Below are 13,600 nucleotides of genomic sequence, written 5' to 3'. Positions count from 1 at the left end.
TGTGGTTAATATTCATTTTTACACTAATTGGAAAAAAAAACGCCACGGAATTTTTGAAAGCTAGGCGCCTATGCAAATATTTACACAAATACATGTAAGTTGTCTTACGTATAATAAAAAGCAGCCGATTTTAACACACAGCAACAAACGCAACAACAACAAACGTAACAACAACAAACGCTACGGCATCAACAGCAACAAGTACTCCAAGTCCAACAGGTGAGTCAACACGTATAATTTTAGTGTCTTTATATTCCACTTTCGTTTATGTTGTCCTGCATTTAAATCTGCTTTGTTGCAACGAGGTAAGCTACATAGGCTCAAAGGGGAACGAGTCGATATACCATCATTGCATTGCCTGCTGCATCCTGTTTGCAGCAGTACTACGGTCGTTTCTCGATTTTCACCTCTGAGCCTGTGTAGCTTAATTATTTCAGAGCTACCTTCCCGGTTTGACCGAGGTCGTGTGTTCGAACCTAACCCCAGGCTAGTTGTTCTTCAAGCCTGGCCTGCTTGCATTTTAATCCTATTTAGGCTGACTGGTTCCGGTAAGCCTTTCAGAAGGCATCCCCAGTGTCGTTAGAAATAACTTAAGTTCGTTTAATTTTTCCACCATGGGCTCATTTTGGTGTATATGTTAAGCTTATGTGACTGAATATCGCTGTCCTTTATGTAAAACGTTCGCTTTGCTGATATTATCCAAATTAAAACTAGTCAATTCGCTTATATATATTAATGATCAACCAATGAGAACAACTAAAATAGTGTCGAACATTTTTTTGGAAATTAATCAAGTTTAATAATAGCGAAGTGTAACATGTCATTATGTAACTGCTAGACATATTAAAACAAAGTACATAGATTCACTACAGCCTGTAATTAGCAACGCAGTTTATTTCCTAAATCAAAACAATGCAACAGAAATAAAAACTCATTTGTGATAAAGGGATTGGAATAGAAGGCTGTCCGAGAAAGATGACCGAATTGCACAGAACCGTTTACTATAAAGTATTAAACTATCCAAGTGGAAAATGCGAGTGGAATTTCGACAGCTTTGTGGGAAGCGACTCGGTGTTCAGCTTGAAAATTATCCGGCAAAATTACAAGTTTTACACGGGGGAGCAAATAAATATGCCCGATGGTAAGTTTAAAAAAAAATATCAAACTATACATGACATTTTTAACGTTTAGAACAAATCTTTTTTATTTTCAACAGTGAGAAGGCATTTCTATGCGTTTTAAAGAGACTTTCGTAACGTTCAAAATTCAACCTACTTCTATGGGCTTTGATATTCGTTGTACGTCTAACAACAACATCAAACCGTTATCTTAAGATTTATTCGAAACTTTCACAAATGCTTCCTGCTTCTAAATGGGTTTAACTATTCTTACCACGCCTAACTACAATATCCAGCCATTATCTTAAGATTTATCCGAAACGTTCAAAATGCTACCTGCTTCTGTATGGGCTTTGATATTCCCTTTTTCGACCTAACCTTTACGCCGTAAACGAGAAAAGTATCAGCTTCAAACTGGGCTTTCCTATTGGTTTCAATATACTACTTTATTTATTTTGGATCTTTATTTCAAAGAAAATACATTATGCATATTGAATTTGCAGGAACCAATGTCACAAACTCTCCAGCAAGAGAGCTAAACTCCAGAACAGCACCCTGGTGTGGAGTTTATGTGAAAAGAAGCGAAGGGAATGAAACAACGTGCAGAACCAACATTACATATCCAAGAATATGCGACCAAACTGCCAGCTACAGTGAAAACTGGCCACCCACCATCACATCCGACCTGATTTATGGCATGGAGCTTCTTATAACCTACGCTTTCATCGAGTGTTCAGACACCGACAAGATATTTCCTCCCACTACAACTACAAGCGCAAGCTTAACTACAAAGAAGGCAGCAACAACAACCACAGCAACCAAAGGCACAGCAACTACAAATCTAGTCCCAACAACAGTAACAAGTGAGTGAAGCACATTACTAAATTGTTGGCTGTCTAAGCCTAAAGGCGATTTAAAGACAAAAGAACACACTTAAAGTGTAAACTATTTTTTAAGTAGCGGATGTTGCTATATACACTTGATATGTCACGAAACTTTTACATACTACTTGTGGTCTCTTAGTGGGCACCAAAGCCATACAATAAAAACAAAACTCTGGTCAAACCAATCAAAGATTCTCCTAATTCTACTCCTGCTTAAACATTCCATTACTGTCCAAGCCTAAAAGAGATTAAAGGATAAAAGCATAAGTGCTACATATTTTTGTACAGTATTGGTACAGGGGGTGTTGTTATATACACATTACATTCCGGCATTATCACGAGCGTTAAGCCAACACAAGGCTGTCATAACTACCAATATTTTTAACTCACATGTTTATTTCAGCCACTATAGTCAGTGATTTCAAACACATGGGTCGCGAATCATAATTGTTTAGCTGATTAATCTCTGTTTGAGTTGCCCACTGCAGTAGTTTTATATGGTTTTATTGAGATTTATTCTGAACAAAATTTCTTAAACATTTGAGAGGACCTTAAAAGGCGATCGCATGGATCGTATTAGTTACAGTTTCGGCAAAAGTTCAACAAATATAAAAGTGGTGTAGAATTATTTTAAAATCTCTATTGCTAGGCTTCGATATTGGTAACACAGAAACCGTTTGACAACGTTCATTTAAATACGATTTGCCACAATATTTTATAAAAAAACTAAAGGACATTCAAAGAAAATTAGTTTGTCAAATACTTAAAATTTGATCGCTCTCAGTTTATCGAATAATCATTGAAAACAAAATAGTATAAATGCCATGGTTAACACAATTAAAAAAATAACATTTTGACGGCACTTTCAAAAACATATAACTTAAGATGGACGTGAAATAAATTCGAAGAATATTCAAAGACATTTGGAAAAACACAAGTTTTTAAAAGACATTTGAATACGTAAAACAATTTAAATAATTTTCAAGATTCAATGACTTTGTCACAATCCTGTAAATATATATGTTCCAATTACAGACAGCGGTTCAATTTATGGAAATCTCAAGGCATCCCATTTCGAAACAACAACGATCATCCTGGCTGCCTTACTCATTCTTATAACTTCCGGCCTACTGCTATTGTTTCTGTGGAATAGGTAAGTGGGTGGGAACTATAACAGTTATACTTTAGTTCAGGCCTTTCAAAACTTTTCAGTCTGTAACACTTTTAGATTTGTTAAAATTTTCCGCGACCCCCTAGGCTAGGTTAAAACATTTAAGACATAACATTTGTGGTGTTTAGCATTGTCATGCATTTGTTGAAGTAATGTGCGTTTAAAGGTTTCGTTTGGCATGAGGGTTGCAATTAGCACATCACACAGAAAAATATAACAATTTAATAGACTAAGCGGACTTACACGCGACCCCTTCAACCCGTTGCGCGATCCCCAGTTAGGGAAGCACTGCTTTAGTCTGTCTTAATCGTTGCATTAACATTGAATATACTCCCACATTGCACTTAATATAAGGGTGGCCGCGTTTAGTGATTAGGCAAATTTATATCAATGAAGTTTAAAACACAAATTAAAACTTTGCATCATTTGATATTAAGCTTGTTTTAGGCTTTGACTGAGAGATAAAACAATATGAAAAATATTTAAAATTTAATAAACACGAATTTGATCAAAGCGAAGCCAAAGGCACTGGACTTTAAAGGCTAATATTAAAAGTCTAGCAAGCTCAAAACAAAGTATTCGTGCGGACATATAGGTTATACATACGCATGGGTCACCAGATTAAGTTCCTAATAAGGCTATTGTATTCATTAAGGCTGTTGTGCAGTTTCAAAATATTGTATTTTTTTTGTCGCCTAGGAAAAATCACAAGCGCGCGTCAATGAATACTACGGTACAACCACAACCACCGCCAGCACCTGTAAGCTACAGAACCACGCCAGCTCTTCCAAACCAAGAAAAACAGGCCATCGCTCCCAATCCAAAGAAAAGAGATTCATCAGATTGCCATGGTTACATTACTGCTAATAACGCCATTGATCAGTCAGCTGACAAAAGTTTGGTAGAGGAAAACGCTTACATTACTCCTAATAACGCCATTAATGTGTCAGCTTACGAATCCTCTGCTGAAAACAACGGTTCCATTACTCCTAATAACGCAACTAATGTGCCAGCTTACGGAACCTCGGTAAAGGGCAACGGTTCCATTACTCCTAATAATGCAACAAATGTGTCAGCCGAAAATACTTTGGTAGAGGACGACAGTTACACTACTCCCGATCATGTCAATATTTACGAAATTATATAAAAAAATTGGTTTCAATCGTTCAACTGAGTATCGTTTGAAAATAATTAGATCTGAAACAAACGAAACATTAACTCCCTGATTTTTAATAGCGACAAGAATTAGCAAAAGATTTTTCAAATATGCTGTTTACTGTCAGGCACAGCCTGCTAACGAAATACTTGTTTGGCAATGTTGATTTATATTACGACGATTAGACAAACTGATATAGTGTGACGTCATCAGAAAACTACGCAATACATCATGTACGATCAACACTTTTATGCAAATAAGAATAAGGCTTTTTTCAGCCTTAATTTGCTTTAACGTTTGTAAACAAACTATAGTTTAATTTTGTTTTTAAACAAAAAAAAATCACTGTATTGGGCCGCTTGACATTGTCTTTAAAAACCTGCAATAATTTAGATTTCGGACCACACCGACGTCAGTATGACGCATTAGTATGACGTGGTGCTTTAAAAACTGGCACCGAAATGATAGTCTAGAACATGCATACTTTTTATGATAAAAGTGAATTATTGATCGTTTTTCTAGATTTTTACCTAAACCCACGACATTACATTTTAAAACTAAGCACTATTGTTTCACGTATTAGGTAAAACATTTGGAAGGCGATGCATATTAATGAGAATAATCGTCTGATGTTAGCAGATCATTTGTGGGCGCAGTGACCTACAGCAACCTCAGTCTGTGAAATGCTGTAACATTGTTTTAAATTAGGCAAAAACACGTAATGTGTAATCGACGTTTTTTCATAAAACATAAAAAAACTCATTTAAATTTTCGGCGCTGTTCTAGAATCCTACCACATTTTAGCCAAGGGTGTATTGCTAACATTATTTGGGTTAAAGTGCGATTTAGAGTTAAGGTGGGTCAAGCATATTTATTAATTTTTTTTAATGCAATTTAAATTTTGACAAATCGTTTCGTTGCTGTAAAAAAGTGGTTGAATTTTTGACAAGGCCAGCGCAACTTTTTCTTTTGCGGGTCAGCTGACTTTAAGATATTTCTGACCCAACGCTGCCTCGTCCATATTGCGTATGTCTTTATTTTCCGATTAATTTTGTGTGTTATTTATCAAATGGCATATAAACATTACTTAACCAAACACGAAATTTTAATGTGTTATTTGTGTATCTATTTTTATGCTGATTCTTGTCCTTGAATTGTTGCTACTGTTAAATATTTTATGTTAGGGATGATATATTTTCAATTTAGTAATTACACCTAGTAAGGGCGATTAACTAAAAATAATGTTATTTTTTATTCCTGCTATAAATCTGTCTAGCGTTCTTTCTCCTAAGTAAATATATGTAAGCGTACCATCTTTCAGTTACGTACGTTCTCCCAAACAAATATCTTGTACTTGGTAACTATGATTTTACAGCCTGTGGTAGACGTATTTCAGGTGTTAAAACGAAATTCTTGATCCTACTTATATTGCGCATGCACAATAATGTAACTTTATTTGTTCAACTAAATGTGATCTACGCGTTCAATACTGCAGTAATCGTGTTCATTATTTCGTTTAATTTGCTTTACTTGACGCAGTTTAAAATTAAAATTTGCAATTGCATATAAAGGACTCAATTATGCAGCAAACATTTGGGCATAATGGTTGGAGGTTGGGGTAAGACGTAAATGTTGAAAAGGAATAATAAAGAGTTAATCGAAACGTTCAAAACGCTGCCCACTTCTGTGTCGAATTTCAACTAAAACTTAGAAATAAAATAAATAAATCCAAATCTTATTTAGAAAAGGTGGAACGCAATTCGGAGTTTCTAATCAGTTACAGCATTACTTGGCAGTCACATTAACTGAAGATGATACAAGTTCGTATCGAAACGTCTTTATCACGATGATGTGGATCTACTCGAAATTTTTGGCTTTGAAACTCATTACAAGTTACATTTCAGAGCGGTACATAATGTGCTTACAGCCACCTTAATGCGAAAGTGCTTATTTATCAATATAAAGATTATTACAACCTAGCGCTTCGTTTACTCGCACTGTACATATTTAACCTAAAAATGTAAAATAAACAACGGACATGACTAGTATTTATTACAGCGTTGATGACACAAAAACCCACACGGAAATACCAGCGGCTTAGTAAAATAAAATGACATTAACGATTTCATTATTAGCTTGTGTAGAGAAAGTAAAACAGGTGTGACAGACAATATGTTTTACAAGGACTTTGCCATTAGTGAAAAGCTCATATTTTTCTTATGGTTTCTGTCGTTCATCGGTAAGTTATGTAACGATAAGCGAAAATTATATCGTTTGTGAATGATATAATCAGTGCTATTTGTTTTAAGTTCAATAATAAGAAACATCCCTATCGTACAACAATCGTTTAGAAATGCATTAAATGTTACACATAGCTTAGGTATTGGCCTAATCTTTCTAATTTAAATATTGCCTTCGATAAAACAATATTACAACCGCACAATAAGATGCTGGTAATTTAAATAATAAATAACATTCATATGTGTTGAAAAAACAAGATTTATGTAGAGTTTAGATTTATCTTTAGAACAAGTGCGATAAACCTGAGTGATGAAGTGCTTAAAAATAACGAATCTTAGAACTTCGGGGCCTAATGGTTGGAGGTTGGAGTTGGACGTAGTAAGAATATCAAAGCCCATACAGAAGTAGGTAGTATTTTGTTAACGGTTCGAATAAATCGTTTCATTTTCCACATGTGGAACAATAAAAATGATGCCTACTTCTGTATCGGCTTTGATATTCTTACTAAATCTTGGGACTCTTTCGGCTAAAAATTACTACCTTTCTATTATTTTTAGGAATATATTTGAACATCAAAAAAGCTGTGCTAGAATATGTATTATTAATTCAGGGGTTATTTAACTGGGGTCAATGGACCCCTTGGGGGCAAGAAATAGACTAAACTTTGGAAATACAAAAAATTGTGTGTATTTAATAAGGGAACTTAGGACTTTGGAGCATGGAGGTTGTAGTAAGAATATCACCAGTTTGTTTATATTTTTGTTTTAAGTTTGGATGAGGTTACGTTTAATAAAAAGGAACATTACAAAGATGTTATCGATTTACGCAGAGCGAAGAAACGCATTTGTATCGTTTCAATTGTTAAAAACGTTGTGATGCATTTGGTTTGAAACGATTTTTTATCAAAATGGGCAAACTCGCACTTTTGCATTCACGTATAGTAAAAATGGCGCAAAATACAGTTTACGCCAGTGCTTCTCAACCTATGGGTCGCTGTTTGATTTGGTTGGGTCGCCGATCGCATTAGCTCATATGTTTATATCAATTGAGATTGGTTCTGAGAAAGATTTATCAATTAAGAAAAATAAGGAAGCAATACAAATAATGTCTTATAATCATTTTTTTGTTCGCTTACAAGAAAAACTATTGGGTGGCCAAAGCTTAGTCGTCATATTTACGCTCAATATTTGGGTCGCCGCGAAAAAAGGTTGAGAAGCACTGGTTTAGGTTGACAAGATCATGTGCCTCCTTGATTCGCCCCTGTCTATAGGTATGTTATATTATTTAGATGGTGGCGCTGCGCTTTGCGACTTGAAATACAACAGGCCATATGGATCTTTTGCCCTTTGGCGAAAGAACGGCGGAAGTGGGGTAACTTATCATAAATGCAACTGGGAGTTCAACTACTACAATAGAAGCGATGTTGCATTTGTTTTGGAACTGGCGGTGTTAAATGGCTTTTCTCACAATGAGTCAATACAATTACCCGACGGTAAGCATTGTTGATTATCTTGGTCTGTCAAAAATAGTTAGAGAAAAACCATTTTACAGAGACACTAATAAATCCATAGGCCTCAATAGAAATATTAAACTCGAAACATTCACTAAAATCGACTTTTTGCAGATAGTAATGAGCAAAAATATCCTTTTCATGCATTTTTTAAATCTTTGATACGATTAAAAAAGTTTAAAAGATTTGTGACGTTTTTAAACAAGCTTTGTTGGTGTTCATCTGTGTACAAATTTGTATGTTGTAAACAGGTTCCTTTGCACCAAGCACCATTAAAGGGACATTTGCGTCCTGCAGTGGCGTCTACGTCAAGAAGAATAACTTACACGAGACGACTTGCAAACCCAACATCACCTATCCAACAAGCATATGCAACAAACAACCTTCAAAATACAGTCAATCCTGGCCACCAAACATTACAACTTATTTGTCGCATAACCATATATTTGTGATTTTTGCGTTTATTAAATGTTCGGACGACCAAAAAATATTTCCTCCACTTGCAACTACTATGGTTCTACCAACTACCGAGCCAGAGTCAACTAACACAGCTGAAACATCTCCAACTGCAACCAACAAAGCCACCATTACAACTGGCGCAAGTAAGCATTAAAATATGCGCCGAAAATTTAGTTTCGGGATATATTTTGTTTCGCTATTCCGTTTTGCTTTGCTTTGATATTTTCTAGATAGTTTTTTGTTCGGAGCTTTATACAAAAAGTATACATCGTAGAATATTCAGACATGACGTAGAGTGGTATGTGAATGTGCGATTTAGAGGTTTAGAAGCCTGTTCCCCTAGCAGACTTTAATTGGGGGACATAAAACCTAAAAATAGTGTGACGCTATCGTTTCAGTTTGTAGTTATCTTCCCCTATTGGATATTGGTCTTATTCTACAACGTTTAGTCCAGTGGTTCTTAAACGCCGGATCTCGGAACTTTTTGTATGTTTTATTTTTTTGCCGGTCCGTTATAAGGTTGGTTTGTGAAGTTGGCAATGTTTCATTGCCTAGTTCAACTGTGTAAACGCTATAGTTTATTCGGTTTTAGCCGCTTTGTAAGTAGGTTATAAACACTTTTAACAGAGAACTGTGCGCACAATGGCAATTAGTAGTTCATAGCACTCTCGCTCTACATTAAGCAATACCATCTTTTAATGACATTTATGGGTTAACAATGGCCTAAAAGTGTCTTAAAGCTAGACCAAAATAATTTGGGCCTAAAATATCGAAATTTAAATATTGTCCTAAAATACTGTTTCTTTTACCTGGCAACTCTGAACATTATGGTCCATGAAGATTAAACTAAGTTTTGTACTTATTTGATCTTTATCATTGATGTGCAACCAACTTTGTTTGTTCTCACTATTCGGGTTTAGGCAGATTCTGTTATTTGGAAGAAAATTCTGATAATATGGTCCATAAAGGGATTTTTTTAACGGCCCGCGAGTGTCAAAAAGTTTATATTTAAGATTATTTCGGCAAATTAATATCTGCTACATTCATGTATATCAAGGTATAATGACTGATTTTGACAAACCTTTAAACATGATATAAAAGGGCTTATGAAATTGATGAAATCCAAAACCATTGGCAGAAGGTTTCTGCTTGTCGATCACTGTTACGCTGACGCGTATATAAACAATAGAACTCAAAGTTTAAAAACCCAAGTTAAACCATGAACAGACATATACTAGAATATATAAAAGGGTGTTTTTTAATGGAATCCAAAACCATTGGCACCAGGTTTCTGCTTGTTGTTCACTGTTTCGCTGACGCGTATATTAACAATAGAACTCAAAGTTTAAAAACTCAAGTAAAGTAATGATTGAACATTTTTTAAAGGAATATATATTTCGACTATACTGACATCGTCAGTTCCTATAAGTTAAGTAAAATACATTTACAAAGCAAAGTAATAATAAAATAAATAAAAAAGTCCGCATGGCGACGCCGGTATAGGCGAAATATTTCTTTAAAAAATGTCGGATCCGTGTTTTACTCGTTTTTTTAAACTTTGAGGTTTTATAATAAAACATTGAAGTGTTGCATGTGGAACATTACTTTTTAGGTCGGATGAGACCATGTTTACTGAAAGCACATTTGTACATTAATATTGCCACTCTTGAGTACCTGCCTATATGGACTCGATTATTGGTTGTCAGATAACGTTTATACTTTTATTGGCAAAGTGGTATAAAATAAAATGTACGTTCATTTTACAGCCAGCACGCCGATTGATGAAGAATGCAATACAACAACTAATATCCTGGCTGTATTACTCATCATTACGACATTAGGAATTGTGTTTTTGCTTCTGTGGATCATGTAAGTGGGTGGGAACTAATAATTCGTACTATGTTGCACTAAATATGTGATAAATATAAATCAACTCGACCCTTGCAAGATAAATGTAGACCTTAATTCTTGATCAGTAACAGTAGAATACTCTAGCAAAGCTAGCAATTCAGGTCAGACACAATAAAAGATCTTAAAGATTTCGCCAATCAAGGCATCGTCAGTATATTTTAATTCAAAATAATTGACTTTTTTACGATCTTTTAATAGTGCCTGACCTAAATTGCTAGCTTTGCTAGACTATTTTCTTGTTACCATAGTTATTTATATTTTGGTCCTACAGCGCCAAGCTCAAATGTTAGGTTAGCGTTGATTGTAGCTTCGTTGCTTCTGAATCCTGTTTGTAAAACTAAACTGCGGTAAAGTTCGAACTCACGACCTCGGCCATACAGGGACGGACGCTCTACAAACTGAGCTACGCAGGCTCGGAGAGGAACAAGTCAAAAGGACCATACAGCAATGCTTGCAACATTTTGTTCGTTTAAGCAACGTCATATTAAAGGGGATCTACAGCACTATATCATTTCATGAAAGATACACACATATATATGTGTGTTAACAACTGTGATAGGCAAGGCTAGGACCATCGCTCCACAAACTAACTACAAAGGTTCAGAGGGAAGCACGTCTAGAAACACGATAGCATCATAGCCTGTTGCACTCTGTTCGTAAAACTAGCCTGCAGTGAGATTCGAACTCACGACCTCGGCCATTCCGGGACCGTCGCTCTACCAACCGAGCTACACAAATTCAGAGGGGACAAGTCGAGAAACAACAATACCATCATAGCCTGTTAAGACCTGTTTGTAAAACTAACCCGTGGTAAGAGGAAATGTTAACCTTTGTATTTATGTTTAAAGCAAACGGACGCCGCCTGTGGTCACGGTACAATTACCAGCACCTACTATAAGCTACAAAACAATCAAAGATCTTCCGGACCAAGACACAGAAGCCAATGCTCAAAGTTCTGCAGGAGATTCAAAAGCCAGTAATGCTTGTAACATTTATACCGCGACTAATAAGTTAGCTGAGAAAGCCTCTGTTTCGGACAACGATGACATTACTCCTAATAATGCCTTTGATAATAATTCAGCTGACAAAGCATCTGTATTGGACAACGGTTACATTACTCCTAATACCGCAACTAATGTGTCAACTTACGGATCCTCGGTAAAAGATAACGGTTATATTACTCGTAATAACGCAACTAATGTGTCAGCTTACGGAACCTCGGTAAATGACAACGGTTACACCACTCCTAATAACGCAGCTAATGTGTCAGCTTACGGAACCTCTTCTGAAAACAACGGTTACATTACTCCTAATAACGCAACTAATGTGTCAGCTTACGGAAACTCGGCAAAGGACAACGGTTACATTACTCCTAATAACGCAACTAATGTGTCAGCTTACGGCACCTCGGCAAAGGACAACGGTTACATTACTCCTAATAACGCAACTAATGTGTCAACTTACGGATCCTCGGTAAAAGATAACGGTTACATTACTCCTAATAACGCAACTAATGTGTCAGCTTACGGAACCTCGGCAAAGGACAACGGTTACATTACTCCTAATAACGCAACTAATGTGTCAGCTTACGGAACCTCGGTAAATGACAACGGTTACATTACTCCTAATAACGCAACTAATGTTTCAGCTTACGGAACTTCTTCTGAAAACAACGGTTACATTACTCCTAATAACGCAACTAATGTGTCAGCTTACGGAAACTCGGCAAAGGACAACGGTTACATTACTCCTAATAGCGCAACTAATGTGTCAGCTTACGGAAACTCGGCAAAGGACAACGGTTACATTCCTCCTAATAACGCAACTAATACTCCAGCTTACGGAACCTCGGCAAAGGACAACGGTTACATTACTCCTAATAACACAACTAATGTGCCAGCTTACGAATCCTCTGTTAACGACAACGGTTACATTACTCCTAATAACGCAACTAATGTGTCAGCTTACGGAACCTCTGTTAACGACAACGGTTACATTACTCCTAATAACGCAACTAATGTGTCAGCTTACGGAACCTCTGTTAACGACAACGGTTACATTACTCCTAATAACGCAACTAATGTGTCAGCTTACGGAACCTCTGTTAACGACAACGGTTACATTTCTCCTAATAACGCAACTAATGTGTCAGCTTACGGAACCTCTGTTAACGACAACGGTTACATTACTCCTAATAACGCAACTAATGTGTCAGCTTACGGAACCTCTGTTAACGACAACGGTTACATTACTCCTAATAACGCAACTAATGTGTCAGCTTACGGAACCTCTGTTAACGACAACGGTTACATTACTCCTAATAACGCAACTAATGTGTCAGCTTACGGAACCTCTGTTAACGACAACGGTTACATTACTCCTAATAACGCAACTAATGAGCCAGCTTACGGAACCTCTGTTAACGACAACGGTTACATTACTCCTAATAACGCAACTAATGTGTCAGCTTACGGAACCTCTGTTAACGACAACGGTTACATTACTCCTAATAGCGCAACTAATGAGTCAGCTTACGAAACCTCTGTTAACGACAACGGTAAAATTACTTCTAATAACTTAACTAATACTCCAGCTTACGGAACCTCGGTAAATGACAACGGTAAAATTACCCCTAATAACGCAAGTAATACTCCAGCTTATGGAACCTCTGTTAACGACAACGGTAAAATTACCCCTAATAGCGCAACTAATGTGTCAGCTTACGAAACCTCTGTTAACGACAACGGTTACATTACTCCTGATAACTTAACTAATACTCCAGCTTACGGAACCTCGGTAAAGGACAACGGTTACATTACTCCTAATAACGCAACTAATGTGTCAACTTACGGAACCTCGGTAAAGGACAACGGTTACATTACTCCTAATAACGCAACTAATGTGTCAGCTTACGGAACCTCGGTAAAGGACAACGGTTACATTACTCCTAATAACGCAACTAATGTGTCAGCTTACGGAACCTCGGTGAAAGACAACGGTTACACTACTCCTAATAACGCAACTAATGCTCCAGCTGAGACAGCTTTGGCAGAGGACAAGAGTCACATTACCGATCATGACAACATTTACGAAGCTATATAAACGTCAAAATATTGTTTTAAACGATCAACGTACTGTCGTTTAAAATAA

At 36.4% G+C, this 13,600-nt stretch overlaps 2 protein-coding genes across 2 annotated transcripts; both read left to right on the top strand.

Annotated features, from left to right (window-relative positions):
* The first annotated feature begins 149 nt into the window (after positions 1–149).
* On the top strand, positions 150–5,858 carry LOC146141190 (uncharacterized). Its single transcript, XM_083392036.1, has 5 exons — positions 150–219; positions 947–1,141; positions 1,622–1,981; positions 3,038–3,155; positions 3,873–5,858. Exons 2-5 carry the CDS (start codon positions 976–978, stop codon positions 4,318–4,320), a joined length of 1,092 nt encoding a protein of 363 aa, XP_083248162.1. The 5' UTR covers positions 150–219; positions 947–975; the 3' UTR covers positions 4,321–5,858.
* Positions 5,859–6,479: 621 nt separating this feature from the next.
* LOC146141189 (uncharacterized) lies at positions 6,480–13,552 on the top strand. The gene is made up of 5 exons (XM_083392842.1): positions 6,480–6,568; positions 7,859–8,062; positions 8,332–8,682; positions 10,306–10,408; positions 11,299–13,552. The coding sequence occupies exons 1-5, from the start codon at positions 6,502–6,504 to the stop codon at positions 13,550–13,552; spliced, it is 2,979 nt and encodes a 992-aa protein (XP_083248968.1). The 5' UTR covers positions 6,480–6,501.
* The last annotated feature ends 48 nt before the right edge of the window (positions 13,553–13,600 follow it).

The sequence above is a fragment of the Ascidiella aspersa genome, chromosome 6, assembly GCF_963924565.1.
Source record: "Ascidiella aspersa chromosome 6, kaAscAspe10.2, whole genome shotgun sequence".
In the NCBI taxonomy this organism is placed as follows: domain Eukaryota; kingdom Metazoa; phylum Chordata; class Ascidiacea; order Phlebobranchia; family Ascidiidae; genus Ascidiella; species Ascidiella aspersa.
The sequence above is the reverse complement of the archived record's forward strand: the minus strand, read 5'-3'. Positions and strand labels throughout refer to the sequence as shown.

Bases quoted from the DNA above. Each gene is read 5' to 3' on its own strand.
- LOC146141190 (XM_083392036.1), top strand. From the start codon at position 976: ATGACCGAATTGCACAGAACCGTTTACTATAAAGTATTAAACTATCCA. The intron at 1,982-3,037 runs GTGAGTGAAGCA...TTCCAATTACAG, and splicing joins AGTCCCAACAACAGTAACAA to ACAGCGGTTCAATTTATGGA. The intron at 3,156-3,872 runs GTAAGTGGGTGG...TTTGTCGCCTAG, and splicing joins CTATTGTTTCTGTGGAATAG to GAAAAATCACAAGCGCGCGT.
- LOC146141189 (XM_083392842.1), top strand. From the start codon at position 6,502: ATGTTTTACAAGGACTTTGCCATTAGTGAAAAGCTCATATTTTTCTTA. The intron at 6,569-7,858 runs GTAAGTTATGTA...TATATTATTTAG, and splicing joins ATGGTTTCTGTCGTTCATCG to ATGGTGGCGCTGCGCTTTGC. The intron at 10,409-11,298 runs GTAAGTGGGTGG...TTATGTTTAAAG, and splicing joins TTTTTGCTTCTGTGGATCAT to CAAACGGACGCCGCCTGTGG.